This window comes from Phocoena sinus, chromosome 4, assembly GCF_008692025.1.
Source record: "Phocoena sinus isolate mPhoSin1 chromosome 4, mPhoSin1.pri, whole genome shotgun sequence".
NCBI classification, from domain to species: domain Eukaryota; kingdom Metazoa; phylum Chordata; class Mammalia; order Artiodactyla; family Phocoenidae; genus Phocoena; species Phocoena sinus.
The window spans coordinates 71,812,283-71,833,607 of NC_045766.1; the positions used below are offsets into that span (position 1 = coordinate 71,812,283).

Genomic DNA, 21,325 nt, shown 5'->3' on the forward strand with positions numbered 1-21,325 from the left:
ACTCCCTCAGAATCGCGGGACACACCGGTGGGCTAGGGCGAAGTAAAGGCGGGCTCTTCCAGGGCCCCCCCGGGCCACCTGTAGAGTCTGTGTGTCAACTCCTTTGTCCTCAGAGCCACTTCGGTGGCCGCCCGTTTAAGCGAGGAAGTGCACTTAGATGCTCCCCAGGTCCCGTTTTGTCTTCCCCAGCTCCCTCCTGGCCTTCCTCCCCTCCAACCAAAGGTAGCAGCGCTGGGAGCCCGGGGCTCGGCGCAAGCCGCCTCCTCACTTCCCATTGGCTGCGAGCGCCGGGAAAGCGGTCACGTGGGGGCGCGGCAGTCCAGCTCCAGGGCCGCCATCTTGGCGGAAAGTTTGGGGGGAGAGCGGTTGGGGGCGCGGAAGGAGGCGAGGTTCTGGGGGTGGGGCGGCTAAGAGCGGAGAGGGCGAGCGGGCTAGCGGGCAGCGGCGAGTGTGGAGGCGGCGGCGGCGGCCGAGGAGGAGGAAGAGGAAACGGGGGTGCGGCCGCTGAGGGGAGCTCCTCCCCCGTTCCCTCAACCCCCTCTGCTCAGCTCCGCGAGCCCCGGGCGGGGCGGGGGGACGTGGAGCGGGGCAGGGCTGGGGAGCCGCCCCGAGACCGCCCGGGGCGCACCCCAGCTCGGAGCGCACGCCACTCGTTAGAACTTTGTGGCCGCGCCGCAGGTGTGGGGGCCCGCGGAGGTGTGCATGTGGGGCGCGAGGGCGTCGCGGAGAGCGGCCGCTGCCCTGCCCGGCCCTCGCTGGAGTAGCTCGGAGGAAGCGAGCAAGGAGACAGGCAAGCGAGAGGAGGGGGCCCGAGCACGGCGGGGTGATCTGTCCAGCTGATCCCTTCTCCCAGTGCGCTACAGCCTCTGCTGGCTTAGGGGCCAAGGGTCGGAGAGCCTCTTCAGCCCCTCAGTAGCAGGTGGGGGCTATGTATACTTATGCCGGGGGAGGCTGGCCCCATGTCCAGGCATTTAGTGCCCTTTGGAGAGGGGGCAGCTTTCGAGGAGAATTTGGCATCTTGCTTCTGTTTGCTCTTAACATTTGCAGGGGAACCCAACCTTAGGTAAAAGCTTTCTGGATTGACACTGCTGGATTGTGCGGCTCTTCCTTTCACTTGGGAAAACTTTGCCAGGGGGGCTTTTCAAATAGGGCTAGGAGTTTTTCGATTTGAGAGTTAGAGGGAAATGCTAGTTTAACCTCGATTCTATTCTAAATTTAGTTTCCTTTATGTTTTGTGTTCTTAAAGGTGTGTGCCCTCTTCCTGATTCTGGAGAAAAATGCCGGTCCGGAAGCAAGGTGAGAATTTATGTCGGAACTCTTCTGTGGGTGTCTCTTGCTTTTCTGTATATCTGTTTTCTGATTGCTATGTTTTAAAGATGTTTGTGTAACTCTGATGAGACAGCACAGCCCTAGCCTTACTACTTAGGGAATCTAAGCCTCACATCATTCAGACGATGGAAACACCTAAATGTTTGTCAAGCTTTTTTCCTTGACATATCTCTGGTGACTGGAGAGGCAATTAAAATTTTCCCTCTGAAATGTCTTTTAAAAAATTCTGTATTGGTGTTTTAATATTTCATTTTATCGTTCTTAGTAAACACTTTTGTGAGCGAATGTGGGATACTGGCTAAGAACTAGTAGTTTTGAAGCACGTAATATTTGAATTATAATGACAAATTGTAGATATTCTGCTTTTGTATATCAGATCAGCTGAAACAGTGTTACTAATACTTTGATCAGATGATCACTAGTACACATTTATTACAAACTGCTCACCTTCTTCCTTTATTGTAACATGTTGAACATTTTTTGGATCATTCTAGGGAATATATATATGAGTACATGAACATAGTGGCATGGATTGACTTGGAGGATGTTGGGAATTGTTTAGGTGCCTTGCAGAATCATTTGCTGCATAGCTAATTTGTAATACTTTCTTGTAAATATATAATTTTTTTAAAACTTTTTATTCTTTTGGCTGTTTGGGCCTTCATTCCTGTGGGCGGGCTTTCTCTAGTTGCAGAGACGGGGGCTGCTCATTGCGGTGGCTTCTCTTGTTGAGTTGCACGGGCTCTAGGCGTGCGAGCTTCAGTAGTTGTGGCACGCAGGCTCACTAGTTGTGGCTCGTGGGCTCTAGAGCGCAGGATCAGTAGTTGTGGTGCACGGGCTTAGTTGCTCTGCAGCATGTGGGATCTTCCCGGACCAGGGATCGAACCTGTATCCCCTGCATTGGCAGGCGGATTCTTAACCACTGTGCCGCCAGGGAAGTCCCTAATCAGACTCTTTTTTCTTTTCAGATACCCAGAGAGCATTGCACCTGTTGGAAGGTTATCGTTTGAAACTAAGCCAAACAGAAGACAGACAGCTCAGAAGTTCCATAGAACGGGTTATTAACATATTTCAGAGCAACCTCTTTCAGGCTTTAATAGGTGGGAATTAAAACTTTATTTGTGACCATTATGTGTCAGCTAGGCGTAATGCTGCTCTAAATTCATTTATTTTAAACTTCAGAGAGTGATATACTTGGTTCTCTGTGAGGCATTCAATAACTTGAACATCCAGTGAGTGGTGTATTTTGATACTTAGGCCAATATTCTTTTCAAAAGTATCTAATAACCAAAAAAACTTTCAGTATGATTATTTCAGTGGTCTTTGATAACAGAGTTTAACATCCTAACATTAAAAGATGAAGAAGTTGCAAAAATGTTTCAGGATCCAAAAAGTAATGACTGAATAACTGTTAGCTTGTTTCTGTATTTGACTTGCTATTTCTCTGGAATCCCTGGAAATGTTTGAGGATTTCTGCTATGTTTAAAAACATTCATTCCCTTAATATAGACCTCTGTTTAAACTTGGCATTTGTGAAGTCAGAATTTTAGACCTGGAAAATGATTTTACAGATGATCTTGTCTAATCTTATTTTACAGGCAAGAATATTGAAACAATTTTATTCTTAACTGTAACTTAAATTTGATGTGGTGCATTGTTTTAAAGGAGAATTGAACACATACATAGTCAAGAGTGCTGAATTCTACTCCTGACAGTGCCATTGATTGAATGATATGGTACAAGTCATTTAATCTTTTCTAAGTCACTATTAGCTGTAGCATGTGGGTGCAATGGAACAGTGGTTTTTAAGCCTTTTTCTAAAAAGTAGCTAGACCCCTTTTTAATGCAAAATCTTATATTTTGTACATAATCCCCAATATATAAAATAGGATGCTCTGTCTCTGGCCCTCTTCTCTAGGTATCTTGAAAAGTATACAAACCAGTGAACTAGAAAAATTGTCCCTTTCAATTCTAAGAATAAAATGTGTTTTTATTTGTCATTGGCTATATAACGTATTAAAATAAGACATATTTCATTGTATTACAACTTTTTCCTCAGTAACTTCAAAGTAGTTACAGTCTTATATCTATCTATTGATGGAGTAACTTTTTTTTTTTTTTTTGCGGTACGCACGCCTCTCACTGTTGTGGCCTCTCCCGTTGCGGAGCACAGACTCCGGACGCGCAGGCTCAGCGGCCATGGCTCACGGGCCCAGCCGCTCCGCGGCATGTGGGATCTTCCCAGACCGGGGCACGAACCCATGTCCCCTGCATCGGTAGGCGTACTCTCAACCACTGCGCCACCAGGGAAGCCCCGATGGAGTAACTTTTGATGTGGCTTGAGGGCTACTTTCAAGTTAATGTATCCTGTCAAATAACTAATTGGTAAATTGATACTATACTAAATTAGTTTTAGAATTAAAGAAGACTTTGAAGAAGATCACTCAATACATCTGAATAATTTTTTTAAATTTAACATTATTATAGACTTTTGAAAATATATACAACAAAAGAGAGAACAGTATAATGAACTAGTATGTATCTGTCACCCATCTTCAAAGATTACCAGCATTTTGCCTTTTTTGTTTAAACTGATGGACATTTTTTACATTTGGATTTCTAAGCTCTGAGGTTTAAGGTCCAAATGGATGATCAAATTGGATTCCTCTGAAAAAACAAAAAAGGAAGGGAAAAATCATTTTTAGTTGTTTGGTTTTCCAAATCACCATTAAACCTAGGAGTGTTTTATTTAGTATGGTCACTGTTCAGAGAAAAATAGTATGACTTCTATGTCTTCTTTTACATTTGGACATAGATGGAGTCCTCTGTGTGCAGTCTGCGACTTAAGAAAATAAAATGGTTAGTGAAGTAACCAAACAGAACCTACACTTAGATTTCTCCGTAGATTGGAGGTAGATTTACTATGTTTAAGGTTTTTTTTTTTTTAATGTATTCTGCCTCGCCTATTTTGAATGTATTTATTCTTATGCATAATTGAATTCTGATAGAGTTAGTTTTCTAATTGTGAGTTATATTTGTGAATCTTCTTTGTCCTGTATAAGTTTATTGGTTGTGAATTTACTTTGATATTTAGATTTGCTTATATTTTAAGATTTTATAGAATGTAGGATCAGATTTTGGTGTAAGAAAAGTAATAGGAATTTTGAAATGGGTAAATTTAGTAGAGATTTTTTGTGTTTCCATACTGTAGGTGAATTAATTGTTGACACTACTAAATTAATAAATGCATTTTTTGGTGCATGCTTAAGTTGGGTTAATGTATTAATCTTTATTCCTTTTTTTGAAAATTTTTAGGTCAGTAAGATTTTTTTTGCTTTGCACCTGTACCATTGGTTTTGCAACAGTGTGGTAATGTACTTTAATCCTGTAAATTACCCTAAGCTAAACTAGAGTCCACTGTGTTCATAGTGTGTACTGAAAAATTCTGTGTTAACTGTTTTCCTTTAGTAGGTAGCACTCTATTCTGTAAGGTGATACCTGTGGACCATTGGATTAAAGGAGACATGGGGTCTTGACCTCTGATTGTTTGAAAGTCCTATGGTGCTTAGGTTTTTGACTTCTAGAGTTTGGAAATCATTTCCTTAGGCTATAGTGAATTATCTAGTTACTTCTTTGGACTTGCACTCTGCAGCGGTTATTTATTGATTGATTTCTTGAATTGGTAGTTTGTATCGGCTGTTTTCATGCATTAAAAAAAACTTAGTGTGAGGCCCTGGGGGTTTGGTGTTATAGAAGTGTTGATTTTTTTCCCCCCTCCCTCTGTAGTTGATATATTATTAAGATTAGGTTTCTGGTACCTTGGGTTATTCAGAGGAACAGCATGCACATATTGCACTACATCTGTTCTAAGTTACCAGTTTTTAAAACTTTTGGTATCTCTGAATTTGGGGTGCATTTTTTAACGGATATATATTGGCATTGGTCTTACATTCTTAGTGGCATGTGAAATAATGGTGCATTTTACAGTTGATATCCTCCATATCAATATCCTCAATTCAGTGAAATATGGCAATCATTGTTCTTGCCCTGATGCTTGGTAGCATCCTTGAAGGATGGCTTGAAGATTTAAAAATTATTGAAAACAGAAAAGTTTTTATTAACTTCTGAGTTTCAGCTAAGTTGTTTCTTTAAAGGTGAATATTTAAATTATAGCTTAAAAAAGAGTCCATGAACTATACATTTGTTTAAAATTTATTCCCAGAACATCTGGTGATTATTTTTTTTTTTTTTGATTATTTTTGTACAAATGGGAGATAAAGTCTGCCTAATTTTAATCCCTGATTTAGGTGAGAGCAGGTTGAAAACTAAATATATTTGATTTTTGTATTCTCATTTTGTGTACTTATATTTGAAAATTTTGTGAGTAAAATAGACTGGATATGGTTTGATAACAGTCAAAGCTCTGCTCTCCAGGTCCATAGTGGTTTGAGGTCATTTCTGATTCTTGCGTTTGTCTGGGATCTGAGAGGACCTCGGTAGTCCTCAAAGATTTCGTACCAGTCTAGACCCTTGGGTTTACTTACGGAATAAGAGAATTCATCTACTTTCCTTGTGCACAGGAGCAAAACCTGATCTCAAGATCAGGCTGGCTTTAGAGACTTTAGTGAGTGAGTCATTTGATTTGTATTTTGTCTGCGATAAATAGCAAGCTTATTGTAATGCACTATTTTATTTCTGCAGATATTCAGAATGAAGGTGGATTATGTAATAAAACTGTCCATTTCTGAGATTTTTTTAGCATCTAATTCATTTATTGCTGCTTTATTAACTAACAGTTTCACTTGCCCTTGTAAACATGGTGAAGGACATTTTAAGTTTGGAGATACCGAGTATCAAGTGTGACTTTTTTATTTTAATTGTAAAAAAACATAAAAGCTATCATCTTAACCATTTAAAAATGTACCAGTCAGTAGTGTTAAGTACAGTCATATTGTTGTGAAACAATTCAGAACTTTTTCATCTTGCAAAACTGAAACTCGATACCTATGAAACAACAACTCCCCTTTTCCTCCTCCCTCCAGCCCTTGGTAACCACCATTCCACTTTCTGTATCTATGATTTTGACTACTGTAAATACCTCACATAAGGGAAATCATAAAGTATTTGTCTTTTTGTGACTGGTTTATTTACTTAGCATAATGTCCTCAAGGTTCATTCGTGTTGTAGCATGTGATAGGACTCCCTTGCTTATTAAGGCTGAGTTATATTCTTGTGTGTTGGGGTATATGTATATAAATGTGTGTGTGTGTCAGTTTTGTTTATCCATTCCTCCATTGATAGACATTTGCGTTCTACGTCTTGACTGTTGTGAACAGTGTGGCTGTGAATGTGAGTGTGCAAGTGTCTCTGAGAACCTGCTTCCAGTTCCTTTGAATGTACACCCAGAAGTGGGATTGTGGGATCATATGACAGTTACATGTAAAATGTTTAAAGAACCACCATAATGTTTTCTGTAGAGATTGCACCATTTTATAATCCCACCAATGGTGCAGAAGGGTTCCAGTTTCTCCACAGCCTTGTCAACACTTGTTATTTTCAGTTTTTTTGATAGTAGCCATACTAATGGATGTGAAAGTATGACTCCTTTTTAAGTATGCAAGAAGTAATAATGGCTAACATTTACAGAACACTTTCTCTGTGCTAATAAAAATATCTCATTTAGTCATCATAATCCTGTGAGGCATATATTCACTTATGAGGTGATTATACTATTTTATAGATTAGAAAAAAGAGGAAATGAGAGATTATGCAGCTTGCCCAAGGACTCTCACATAGTAAATTGTGGAGCCAGAAATTGGACTTAACTAATCTGAGTCCGGAGCCTCTTTTCACCTTCAACCATTAGGGTGTTCTTTATCATAAGTTGAGTATTTTAATGTGAATATCCTATGACTGTTAGTCATATAGTATTTAAAGCATTGGAATAATTTATTTTGGATAGTGGCCTGACATTTTTTTCTCTTTCTAGTGTGTGAAACAATAAATTGTAAGACAATCAAATTATAATACATACTTTAAAATTTTATGTACTTTCTCTTTGGGAATCGAAATGGCTTTTTATTTTTTTATTTTATTTTATTTTATTTTTTGCGGTACGCGGGCCTCTCACTGTTGTGGCCTCTCCCACTGCGGAGCACAGGCTCCGGACGCGCAGGCTTAGCGGCCATGGCTCACGGGCCCAGCCGCTCCACGGTATGTGGGATCTTCCCGGACCGGGGCATGAACCCGTGTCCCCTGCATCGGCAGGTGGACTCTCAACCACCGTGCCACCAGGGAAGCCCAGTCAGTGTTTTTAAAACATGGTTTTTAAAATAGTTTTTACTTTGAAGGAGAATGTTTATAATGATGGAATGATGTTTATAATGATGGAATTTACACACTTTGAAAGGTATTTACTTAGTAATCGAGATTTACAAACTTCCAGCTATAATGGTAAAATGTCAAAGTTCCTAAGTTTTTTTGTTTATTATTGGTCCCAGTGATGTTACTTTTTAGTCTGTTGGTAACTTTGTGCACCTGCGTGTGTGTGTGTGTGTGTGTAACTTTGTAGGCTAGGTTTGAGAAAGGAAAGCATTTATAACAGGATATGGATCAGACTGTTGACTAAAAATTATGGAATTTGAGGAAAATTTTATTAACTTTTCTGTTGGTGGTTTTGATTGAATTGGATTGTTATTTGTTTGTTAATAGTTTTACTTACTCCTGCTTTGAAGCAGTGCTTTGATTATGCTGAATCTGGTTGAATTCTCTTTAGAACCTTGCAATCACAGAGCTGTAAAAGCATCTGTAAATATTTCTTCTAGTCTAAGCTATTTCATCTATGTAGGGATAAATTTTTTCCTACTAAAATTTTCCTTTTCAAATTATTTTTCCAGTACGCGATCCAGGTACTGCATTCAGTTGTTATGTCTCTTTAGTCTCCTTTAATCTGGGCACATTTCCACAACCTTTGCTTTTTATGACATTGACGTATTTGAAGAATACAGTTCCCCTCTGCTCTTATTTTTTTATATATAATGTTTCTCATTTTAGGTTTGTCTGATATTTGCTTGTGGTTAGACTCAGGTTATGTATTCTGTATGGTTCTGTACATGCAGAGGTACATGGTGTCTTTTGCCTTTCATTGGTAATGTTAATTTTAATCACCCAGTTAAGGTGTTGTCTGATTTCTCTGTAGTTACTTTTTTCCCCTTTGCAACTTATAAGCAATATGTGGGGGAGACACTTAACACCTTGCATGTACCCTGTTCTTCAGCAAAATTTCCATCTAGACTTAGCATCCATTGATGATGCTTGCCTGAATCAGTTTTTACTATGTTGAAAATGACAGTTGAATAATTATATATATATTTTTAACAGCAGCACTTTTCTACAGTTACCAGCTAACACTTGGCATTTTACTGTAATTAAGAGCACTCCTCTCCCATTTATCTATCTAGCTACTTACCTAGCTAGCTACCTATCATATTTCTTTCAGTGGTGGATAATTTATTACCATCCTTAATGATTTTGGTGTTCAGATTGTCTCAGATTTGCCTAGTAGGAGGCTTCTCAAGCTTGCTCTTATGACATGCCCTCATTTTTTTTTTTATCACTTTCTTACTTTTTGGCATAACAAGATGTTCCAGGTTCATCTTGTGTATATCCTGCCCCAGCCTTAGGATCAACCATTTCTTTGAGAAGCTCTGTTTCCTTTTGATACATACCTTGTTTTAAGGAATACCGTGTGGCTGTTAGTCATGTAGTATTTAAAGTGTTGGAATAATTTATTTTGGATACTGGCTTGACATTTTTTCTCTTTCTAGTATGTGAAACAACAAATTATAATACATACTTTAAAATTTTATATAGTTTTTTCTTTGGGAGTCAAAATGGCTTTTTAAATCCATGTTGGTTTAGATGAAAGCAGCGTATCTGTGCCTCAGTAGGTTTGACTATTGTGTATTTTAGTTTATAAAAACATTGTACTTTTAGTTAATTAACTGATAAAATTTTTCCCTCTGAAATGGCAGGGTTATATTTCATTGCTTTTTAGTTTTCTAGTTGCCTTCTCTCTAACCCTCCAAAATGGAATTTATAAACATTTAAGATCAGATACATGTACTTTATATAAAATATTATAAGCAAGAAAATTATCATGCCAACACCTGCTACTTCTTCCATAGGGTGAATATCCTTCTAGAATGCTATTCTTATGTATATATACACACTTTCATTTTACAAAACAAACTCCCTACACAAATAAAACATAGTATAATTGTTTCTACAATTCAGTGGGAATTGATACTTAAAATCAGTGTATAAAGTGAAAAATATCAAATTAAAATTATCCTTAAAAATCCTTCAGGAGTTTAACACTGTCTCTCATTAACTACAATACAGTTGTTTTTCCCTGTAGTGGAAAGAAATCATTGATTTCAGCCAAGAAAAATCTTTTTTTGGCTGCCGTCAGGTCTTCATCGCGGCAGGCGTGATCTTTTGTTTGTGGTGTGCGGGCTTCTCTCTAGTTGAGGCACACGTGCTCCGTAATTGTGGTGCACGGGCTTAGTTGCCCCGCTGCATGTGGGTTCTTAGCTCCCCGACCAGGGATCCATCCCACGTCCCCTGCATGGGAAGGCGAATTCTTAACCACTGGACCACCAGGGAAGTCCTGAAATCATTGTTTCTTCAGTTGATCAACAGATGAAGTAGTTGGCTTGTGTTTAAGTGACCTCTTGTATTAAAAGCACATAATTCTAGAATCACATTCAGCACAGTGAGATATAGAGAGATGCTATGAAAATGGAGACTACCTGAGGGAACAGTCTCCTCCCTTCTCATTTTTTATTTGCTGACATTTACTTACAAGGTGGACTGATAGGTAGAATTGCCCTTTTTTTGGTGGAAAGGGGTGCTATGGTTGAATTTGCTTAAGTGTATACAGTGTGACTTCTCTGTGCTATACATTTTAACTATTTTTATCCCACAAAATTTATCATTACCTTTCCGTATCAATGGATTTGTACCATTTAAAGACTGTATTTCACTGTATAGATTTATTGTAGTTTTTTTTTTTTTTTTTTTTTTTTTTTTTCAGTACGCGGGCCTCTCACTGTTGTGGCCTCTCCCGTTGCGGAGCACAGGCTCCGGACGCGCAGGCTCAGCGGCCATGGCTCACAGGCCCAGCCGCTCCGCGGCACGTGGGATCTTCCCGGACCGGGGCACGAACCCGCGTCCCCTGCATCGGCAGGCGGACCCTCAACCACTGCGCCACCAGGGAAGCCCTATTGTAGTTTTATTAATGATTTCCTAGGAGCATTTAGGTATATAATTTTTCTGAATTATAAACAACATTGCATTTGTATATGCCTCTTTGTTCTGCATCCTTGATGATGTCCTTTGGGTAAGTTCCTAGAATTGAATTGCTTAGTAAAAGGGGATGTGCAATTTAAAAAGGTTTTTGATGCAGTTTTTAAAATTACTGTCAGAAATGTTATATCAATTTAATTTTTTAGATATTATGTGGAAGAATGACTAATTTACTATACCTTAAGCTATGCAGTATTATCTATCTTTTTAATATTTTCTATTCTGATATGTGGAATACACCTTCAGTCATTTTGATGTTTTATTATGTATTTCTTTGAATAAATAAATAGCCAACGATGTAACAATTTTCTTACATCGTTGTTTATTTTAATTTCTATGAATTATTTGTTCATGTCATTTGCCCCTCCAACCACTTTTTGTTTGTTTGTTTGTTTTATGAGTTTAATAACAAAAACAAATTAATAAAATACATAAAAATGAAACACATATCAATAATCACCATTTATATAAGTGTTATAGTTAGAAAAATATGAGGAAACTAGATTCAATTTGTCAAATATTTTAATCCTTACTTCTTTTTTTCATTTTTTTCTTAGAGGTATAAAATCTACATTAGAGATACCAATTCTGTCTGCCTTGCAAGTTGCAAATAGCTTCCATTGTTTGTCATTTGTTTTTAAAATTTAATTTAAAAAACACATTTATATATGCTTAGATTTATCAATTTTGTTGTGCTTTTACCCTTGGTATTATGCTTAGAAAGCCTTTCCTATCCCTGAGATTATAAAAAGTCTTTACTATATTCAAATTCTGTCATGGCTTCTTTTTTTAACATTTAAATCCTTAATACATTTGGAAATTATTTTGAAATACAGTATGAGATTGCTTGTTTTTGTAATATAAATTCATTATTATGCTCCCTTAAACATTTAAAAAAATTATTAGACTTTTAACTTTTTCAGCAGTTTCAGGTTTACAGAAACTTGAGTGGAAAGCAGAGAGTTCCCATATCCTTACCACCCCACACTCCTGTTTCTTCTCTTATTGATGTCTTCATTAGTGTGGTATATTTGTTACAGTTGATAAGCCAGTATTAATATATTGTTATTAACTAAAGTCCATAGTTTACTAGGGTTCACTCTTTGCATTATACATCGATAAACTTGACATATACATTTGTTGCTTTGACAAATGTATCCACTATTACAGTATCATACAGAATAGTTACACTCCCCTAAAAATCTGTGTTCCACATATTCGTACCTTCCCTCCCTACCCCCAAACCCCTGGCAACCACTGATCTTTCTGCTGTCTCTTGCTCCACCTGTTCATCTCTTTCTCCCTCCTCCCAATTCCCTGGCAACCAGTGATCTTTTTATTGTCTCTGCAGTTTTGCCTTTTCCAGAATGTTATATAGTTGGAATCACAAGTGTGTGCCCTTTTCAGATTGTTTCTTTCACTTAGCAATATGCATTTAAGGTTTCTCCATGTCTTTTCATGACTTGATAGCTCATATCTGTTCCAATTTAAGTTTTTAAAGACTTTATTCTTTAGAACAGTTACAGATTCACAGCAAAATTGAAAGGAAGGTACAGAGATTTCCCATATACCCCCTGTCCCCACACATACATAGACTGTCTTATTATCAGCATCTCCACCAGATTGGTGCATTTGTCACAATTGATGAACCTATATGAGCATATCATTATCACCCAAAGTCTATAGTTTTACCTTAGTATTCACCCTTGGGGTTGTACATTCTATAGGTTTGGACAAATGTATCATGACATATGTCTACCGTTATAGATTTATATTTGTATATATCCACCACGCTATACAGAATAGTTTTACTGTGCTAAAAATCCTTTGTACTCTGCCTATTCATGTCTCTTCTACCTCCAGCCCCTGGCAATCACTAATCTTTTTACTGTCTCCATAGTTCTGCCTTTTCCAGAATGTCATATGGTTGGAATCACACGGCATGTAGCCTTTTCATGTTGGCCTCTTTCACTTAGTAATATGCACTTAAGGTTCCTCCACATATTTTTATGGATTCATAGTTTTTGTTTTTTAATTTTTGTTTTTGTTTTTGAGTGTGAATAATATTCTGTTGTCTGGATGTACTGCAGTTTATTCATTCACCTATCGAATATCTGGTTTGCTTCCAACTTTTGGCATTTATGAATAAAGCTGCTGTAAACATCTGTGTGCAGGTTTTTGTGTGGACATAAGTTTTCAACTCATTTGGGTAAATACTGAGGAACATGACTGCTGGATTGTATGATGAGTATGTTTAGTTTTGTAAAAAACCACCAAATAGCTTTCCAAAGTGGCTGTATCATTTTGCATCCCCACCAGCGGTGAATGAGAGTTCCCATTGTTTCATATTTTTGCCAGCATTTGTTGTTGTCAGTGTTCTGTATTTTGGCCTTTCTAATAGATGTGTAGTGGGATCTTTTTGTTTTAATGTGCATTTCCCTGATGATATATGGTGGAGCATCTTTCCATATGCTTATTGGCTGTCTGTATATCTTCTTTGCTGAGGTGTCTGTTAAGGTCTTAATATTTTTTCCATTAACTAAAATATTACTCATAGATTAGAGATATTACCTATATTATATTAAATTATTACACATTCTTGAGCCTGTGTTTAGACTTCCTATTCTGATCCTGAGTTAGTACTGCCTTATTTCTTTAGTTTGAGAAATGTTTTATGGTTTGTGAGTTTCTCTGTTTAGGATGATGTAAGTTATCACTAAAAGCTAGAAAACTTTTTCTCAACTTCCTTTGAGGGAATTTCTGGAATTCTGTACTTCCCTTACTCCTAGTGTTTGCAAACTTTGAATTTTAGCAAGAAAATAATAAAGAAATTTTTACTTAGATTTGGAGACTTATGAAATACATGTAATCTTAGGGATTTCCAAATAAAAACTTTTTTGTAATAGGAATGATTCTTCTGAGTTCTGTTGGCCTAATTAGTTGTGTTTAAGTTTAATTTTTGAGAATTTTTCTATTGTACGTGTTATAGCTTTGTGACCTTATAATTTAGATCTTTGTTCAGGAACTGCACTTGTGGGTACCCAATTTAGTCCAAAACAGTGAAAGCACTTGCAGACTATAAATGGAAAATGAGGACTAGACTGTGATAATACTGATCTGTAGGCTCGACAAAATTAATATTTTCAACTGGGAGTCAACTAAAGGGTAGTTTCCCTCTAACGCATGTTTTAACATTCCTGCATTTTCTTGTTTTCTCTTCTTGCTTGCTTTAGTGCATCATTATTTTCAAAGTAAATAATTTTTTTCAGGGTGATAAAAATTTATCAGACATTTAAATTATATGTCTGGTATATATCTGGGTGAGCTGTATGTATTTTTGGATGAGTATGGGATCACTCTTGTCTATTTAATGACAATCATTTTAACTGCATTCTCTCATTTTCTTTACACTTTGATTTACTATGATTTAAAATATAGCTGTCAAACTTTTATAGAATTCTGCCTTTTTAGGTGCTTTAAATTGGAAAACTTTAGGTGTTGTATAATTTTTTTCCTCAGTTATCTCAATCTCCCAAAGGCATTATGGTTGTATCTCATATTTTAATTCTCTTATTTCTCTTCCAGAAGGTATTCACTCCATTAATATATATAGTTTTAAATTAATTAATTTATTTTTGGCTGTGTTGGGTCTTTGTTGCTGCTCATGGGCTTTTCTCTAGTTGCAGTGAGCGGGGGCTACTCTTCGTTGTGGTGCACAGGCTTTTCATTGCGGTGGCTTCTCTTGTTGCAGAGCCACAGGCTCTAGGTATGTGGGCTTCAGTAGTTGTGGCACGTGGGCTCAGTAGTTGTGGCTCGTGGGTTCTAGAGCACAGGCTCAGTAGTTGTGGCTCACGGGCTTCTCCACGGCATGTGGGATCTTCCTGGACCAGGGATCAAACCCGTGTCCCCTGCATTGGCAGGTGGATTCTTGACCACTGAGCCACCGGGAAGTCCCTCACTCCATTAATATTTATTGGCTGAATGTCTTAAGTGTTCAGAGTAGCTCATTAATTTAATTCTTTATTTTCATGAAGTTGGTCTTTTGAGAATAACTTGGATTTTCAGACATTGGCATGTTGAACAGACTTTTAGGAAATAGGAGAGATTGGGATTATACTAGAATTTACCATGTTTGTTTTTGTCTTATATTTGTGTAGTAACTTCTGTTTTACTTTAGACTAGATATCTTATGGTACTCCATGTTATACTCCTGAGTTTAGAAAACTAAAGAAAAAGTAGAAGATAATACTTTGAATTCTAGAATGTTACTTTGTAGAAATGCTAATCTTGTCATAATGATAATCTAACCTTTTTTCTAAATCTTTATAGTTATGAACAGTTATAATAATTCACTTCTGACATATAAAATGTTGATTAACTATAAAGAACAGGGACTGCATGGGAAATATAAAATATTAATACTTGGGACTACTAAGAAAAGCTCAATCTCTGTGCAGTTTTTCCAGAGGGTGCCTTTTTTGATTGGATGCACCTTTGAAAAAGCTTCACTGATACAACTGAAGGAATTGTAATTGAGAAATAGTTTCTGAAGGAGTGTTATTATGTTGCTCACCTCCATTGTCTCGGGACACCCTAAAGATGAAGAAATGTGGTGGTCAAATGAAATAAAGTGTATAAACTTTGGAATGTTAGTCGAGGTGGAATATGGGTTAAGATTAAAGATGTGTGTGTGTGCATATAAATACATTTTTTTAAGGAAAGTGATAACTACTGTGACAGACTGTCATCAGAAATGTCACCACACTGTACATATGTTAACAAATATTTCAGTACTTTTGCTTATAGTTTTAGTTAGCCAAGTATGGTAACTAATCTCTTTTTAAGTTGGGTCTTATCTGGCAATATCAGTTATCTTGACCCTAGTAAGAAACAGATATCTAAATAGCTAAAATATTATAAAACCACATATTGTATCCCATGCACTTTACTTATTTAAACTCCCCTAGACTCTCAATTCAGCTCATTTTTTAAATTGTGATAAAATATATATAGCATAAAATTTACCATTTTTAAAATAAGTGTGTAGTTCAGTGGCATTAAGTACATTCACATTCAGTAGCTATCACCACTGTTCATCTCTGGAACTTTTTCACCATCTCAAATTGAATTTCTTTACCCATTAAACAGTAACTCCCCATTCTCTTCTTATCCCAGTCCCTGGGAATAACTTCTCTTTCTGTCTCTATGAATTTGACTATTCTAGGTACCTCATATAAGTGGAATCATACAATATTTGTCTTTTTGTGTTTGGCTTACTCCACTTAGCATCATGTCTTCAAGATTCATCCATCCATGTTGTAGATTGTATCAGAATTTCATTGCTTTTAAAGACTGAATAATATTACATTGTTTGTATATAGCACATTTTGTTTATTAATCATTCATCTGTTGTTGAACATTTGGGTTGTTTTCACCTTTTGGATATTGTGAATAATGCTGCTATGAACATGGGTATATAAATATCTATTTGAGTCCTTTCAATTCTTTTGGGAATATACCCAGAAGTGGAATTGCTGGATCAAATGGTGAGTCTGTGTTTTAATATTTTGCGAAACCACCATACCGTTTTCAACGTGGCTGCATCATTTTATATTCCTACCGGCAATGCACGAGGGTTTAATTTCTCTGTATCCTTATTGACACTTGTTATTTACTACTTTGTTGATAATAACCATCCTAGTGGGTGTTTACTCAGCTTGTTTTTTCTTAAATGTGATATAGTTAATAATGTGGATATTTGGTTCTCTAGTCCGTAGGAGCTCATATACAGCAAATTAGAAAGGACTGTTTGATAGATTAATGTAAGACCTAGAAATGAGGTATTTCAATTAGTAGTAGCAAGTTGCAAGTGAACTTTTGAAAAATTCATAATAAAGTGTAGGGAACACTTTATTCCTTGACCGTACTAGATAGTAAAGTGTTACTCTGAATTATATTAGTCTAGATCTCTGTTGTCCTCTACCATAGTAGGTACCTAAATTAATTAAACCTAAATAAAATAATAAATTCAGTTCCTCAGTCACACTAGTCACATTTTAAATGCTCAAGAGGCATATATAACTAGTGGCTACCATATTGGACAGTATAGCTATAGAACATTTATCACTGCAGATAGTTATTTTGGACAGCACTGGCCTAAAATTTTAAGAGATGTTATTAAAGGACAATATATCAGTATTTCTGCTAATTATAGAACGAAAGGTCGCATAGAAATTTAAGATTTGGAACTTGACTTACAGTATTGGATAATATAATAAAAATTTTATGTAGTGATGTGGGCTATTTATATTGAGACTGGTGACTAACCAATTGATCAACACTGATTTAGTGCTCTTGGGAGGCATAATACTGTACTAGGAGCTCTGTTTTTCGTTTGTTTGATTTGGGGGGTAGGAGATCTCTATAGACAGGTAGGTAGATAGATCTACAAATATTTATCTCCTACATATATAAAAAATATACCTCTTATATATATAGAAATACATGTCCTGCTACATAAATATATACATACTCTCACACACATATATATCTTCTAGAAAAAAAATTTTTCCCCTAATATTTTCTGGAAGATAGTCTATATTTAAGTTTCCCTGTTCTTGTCACAATGACTTTTATAGTTTGTCCCCCCTCCCCAGCCTTCCCCAAACAGACAGACACACACACACACACACACACACACACACACACACACACACACACACACACACACCAGTTAAGGCTCTGACGTTGCAGTTAGTTGGTGTGTTTTTTTTGTTTCTTTCATACAGAAATTCTTACTTTCAAACAATTTATTTTCCCTTTCGTGACATTGCTTTCTCAAGATACCAGGCCATTTGTCTTGTAGAATGTCTCCCTCTGAATCAGTTTTGTTGATTTCTTTTCTGGTGTCATTTAACTTGTTCCTCTGTCCCCTGTATTCCCTCTGAACTAGAAGTTGGTTCTAAAGACTTGATTTAGGTTCAGATTAAACAGTTTTTGTTTGGTAAGAACCATTTGTAGCTAATGCTCTGAATTTGAGTTTTAAATTTTTTCTATGATGGTTATGTGAACAGTTTTATATAGTGATTCATGGTTTATAAAATGCTTTCACATACAATTTTCTGCAGCAGTATTAACATCCTGTGAAGTAGGCCGATATTATTCTCACTGTCAGACCTGAGTTTTTATTAGCCTTTTATCTAGAAAGTTCTACAATTCCACTGGTTATCAAAACTAAAAAGGGAGTTACTTTGTCTCTAGTATCTTCTGATGGTTTTTTTTTTTTTTTTTTTTTTTTTTTGTGGTACGCGGGCCTCTCACTGTTGTGGCCTCTCCCATTGCAGAGCACAGGCTCCAGACGCGCAGGCTCAGTGGCCATGGCTTACGGGCCCAGCCACTCCAGGGCATGTGGGATCTTCCTGGACCGGGGCACGAACCCGTGTCCCCTGAATCGGCAGGCGGACTCTCAACCACTGTGACACTAGGGAAGCCCCTGATGTTGTTTTTTAAGGGAGATACTAATCTTTTAATCATATTGAGAAAACAAGAAATAAAAGTTATTCTTTCTAAATATTATTTACAGTTATTTTATTTGATTCTATACAAGATAATACCCCATCTTTACTGCTAAATAATAATTTCCCTCCTTTAAAAAAAATCAACTCAAAATTATACCAGGAGGTGGATAAAAAACTAGTAGTGGGGTAGTTAAACATGATATAACTACCACTCAGAGCTTCTGAGCAGCATGAATAACCAGTGTTAATATACTAAGTTCATATATTTCCAGCTGATAGCAGAGTAACTTGATCTTCCAAATTATCCTGTGTTGCTATAAGTACATTTATCATTTCTTTCAGAGTTTTGTCATACTTTTAACTGATTATTTCTAAAATAACAAAATATTTTAACTTACTATTTCAAATATTCAAATTCGAGGCTATCTAAAAAATACTTCCTAGTTCTTTGATTTTATTTTAATGTATTATTCTTCTTTTGTTTTACTTTGGTTACAAGGGCAGTTGAAACCACTTGAGGGGTTTACATTCCCAGCCTGGATATTGGTGATACAAAAACATAAAATATCAGTGATGACTTATGTCTGCAGAATTCACAATAATAGTATTAACTACTATCTGTTAGGAGCCGAGTGTGTGCCCGTGTGCACTTTACATGTATTGCACTGAATACTTGAAACAATTCACAGTGATAAGAAGCAAGTTATCAGAGATTAAGTAACTTGCCTATACATGTAGCTAATTGATGATGGAATAGGGATTTGAACTCAGCACTGACTTCGAAGTATAAAAAGCCTATGACTTTAACACTGTGCCCTGCAGGTTCTGATGTGTGACATAATAAAATGAGAAAATATTCACTGTATAAGTACATTATAAGTTTGGATTTATTTTACTAATCTAGAGTAAAAATTTTGCTTTTGAGTTACGTTGTTTCAGCAATACATAGTTTAATTAGAAAATTTAAATACTTTTGAATTTTTCTTTTCCTTTCCTCACATCTAGATATTCAAGAATTTTATGAAGTGACCTTACTGGATAATCCAAAATGTATAGATCGTTCAAAGCAGTCTGAACCAGTGCAGCCTGTGAATACTTGGGAAATTTCCAGCCTTCCAAGCACTACTGTGACTTCAGAAACACTACCAAGTAGCCTTAGCCCTAGTGTAGAGGTAAGATAAAAAAACTTTTCCTTAAGCTGTTTTTCAGTGATCAATTAATTGGGGCTCCTAAGTTTTCTCATTTTATTAAAATGGATATTTTGTGGAAGTATCATTTATAATAGAATAAAAAGGATGGGATTAAAAATACTATTGAAAGGATAAGCTCAGAATTTCTGGTACCCCTGTCTTAAAATGTTGTGAATGGTTCAAGGTCTGAAATACTTGACTATTAAAGTACTACTTAAGTCTTACTTAGTATTGTCAATGCTTCAGGCTTATTAATATTACTTAAAGTATATTACTTTATTAAAAATTACTTTGCACGCTAGACCTTAGTGAGGCCCCATCTGTGTAATAATTAGATGGAAACTACTTTGAAAAGATGGTTTTGCTCTGGTATTTTTTCTCAGAAAGCGGTTGCTACACAGATTCTCTGTTTATTGGCTTGAAGGATTGCATTTTTAAATCTCACTAGAGACTGATCAAGAAATCTTAAGGACAGCATTGGTTTCTCTATTTTTTTTGTAGCTAATTATTTCTTTGAGTTTTCATAACTGTTTTAGTAATGTTCTTTTTTTGTTGTGATCTACTGTTGCTGGTAGATATGACATAACAGAGATATGAAGCATTTTGTAATGAGGATTCTGTCTGAGGAACATTAGTCATTTGAAGGTGGTTGTCAGACTGACTTTGAATCAGGGAAAAGTAGTGGTAGGCAGCAACCAGACAGCCCTTTGGTAATGAAACAGATTCTCAGTTTTCTCTTATATTAAATAACATAGAACTGTAGAATTTTAGAGCAGGAAGAATCAGAGAACATTTGATCCCTCCCCTTCATCTTAAAGATGAGGAAACTGAGATCCAGAAGAAAAGGAATGACTTGACCCAGCTTATTTGGCTAATTTGGGCAAGTTTACCTTTGGATTTTAGGCATCTTAATACCCATTTCACAGTTCTCTTTACTAATCATAGTATGTCCTTGTATTTTTCTCTGGTTAGAGAATGTAGTGTTGTATTGCCTATGTATCTTTATTTTTCTCTTCTCTTATTTTCATCATCATTTTCTCTTAGATAGTTTCAGTTTCCATTCCCTTTAATTGATATATCATTTGCACTTATGTTAGTCCATTTCAGATAGATTTTTAAAATGTTAATCAGTAATACAGTTTCTATTTCACATTTACTGTGGTCCTAGGTTAAAAAATTTTAAGAAACATGTTAAATTTTAAGGGAATTGGCTTCTTATTTAATAACTTAATTATTTTTCTATTGTCTGATTTATGATGCTCAGCTATGATTATAAAGCATAGAGTTCTTGAAGTTGAGTTGTCTGTTTTTATAGGTGATTGTTTAGATAATGGCCTGATCATTGTAACCAGTAAATGTTCTTTAAGGTTAAATAAGTGGACAGTTCTGCAAGCTGCAAGTTAATTTCCATATAGATTTCAGTCTGAAAGATCAACTGTGTATTGAATTCCGTTAAGAATGGTATTGGAAACATTTCAACTTTTATAAAATTATGAGGCACTGGTACCTAGAATGCTTTTTGCATTGCTGGTTTCTGCATGTCCTGAAAGGTATATTATGGACATAATAAAGGTATCTAAAATTAAGAGGAGAATAAGACCTTTCAGACTGAAATATCAGATCTTATTAATTAGGAATGTGGAGGAGAAGGGAGTATGGTTACAAAATGTTGTTTAGGGCTTGTTGCATGGAAGATGCTGTAGTAATGTTTGAAATCTGTACCCATTCATGGGTGGACTTAGTAAAGGGAACATGGGGATATATCCATCAAGTCCTAGATTCTTAAAAAGAGAAAAATCTGTGAGCTAAGGTCAGTTAAGGGGAAGTACTGTTTTTCAGAGAGGACAGGATACCCTGAAGATGTTAGTCTGAAAATGCAAATAGTTTTGAAACACACTGGTGGATGACAGTCATAAGACT

The 21,325-nt window shown here is 36.5% G+C and overlaps 1 protein-coding gene across 7 annotated transcripts in view; it reads left to right on the forward strand.

Annotated features, from left to right (window-relative positions):
• The first annotated feature begins 421 nt into the window (after window positions 1–421).
• DLG1 (discs large MAGUK scaffold protein 1) overlaps window positions 422–21,325 on the forward strand; it is a 287,224-nt gene continuing 266,320 nt past the window's right edge. For 6 of the 7 annotated variants that reach the window (XM_032629957.1, XM_032629959.1, XM_032629960.1 and 3 more), the window contains exons 1-4: window positions 422–790; window positions 1,247–1,296; window positions 2,298–2,429; window positions 19,221–19,387. In XM_032629957.1, coding sequence (XP_032485848.1) covers window positions 1,278–1,296; window positions 2,298–2,429; window positions 19,221–19,387 — 318 coding nt within the window. In that variant the 5' untranslated portion in view covers window positions 422–790; window positions 1,247–1,277. Of the gene's footprint in view, window positions 920–1,246; window positions 1,297–2,297; window positions 2,430–19,220; window positions 19,388–21,325 lie in introns of all 7 variants that reach the window. The other variant, XM_032629958.1, reaches the window with a different exon arrangement.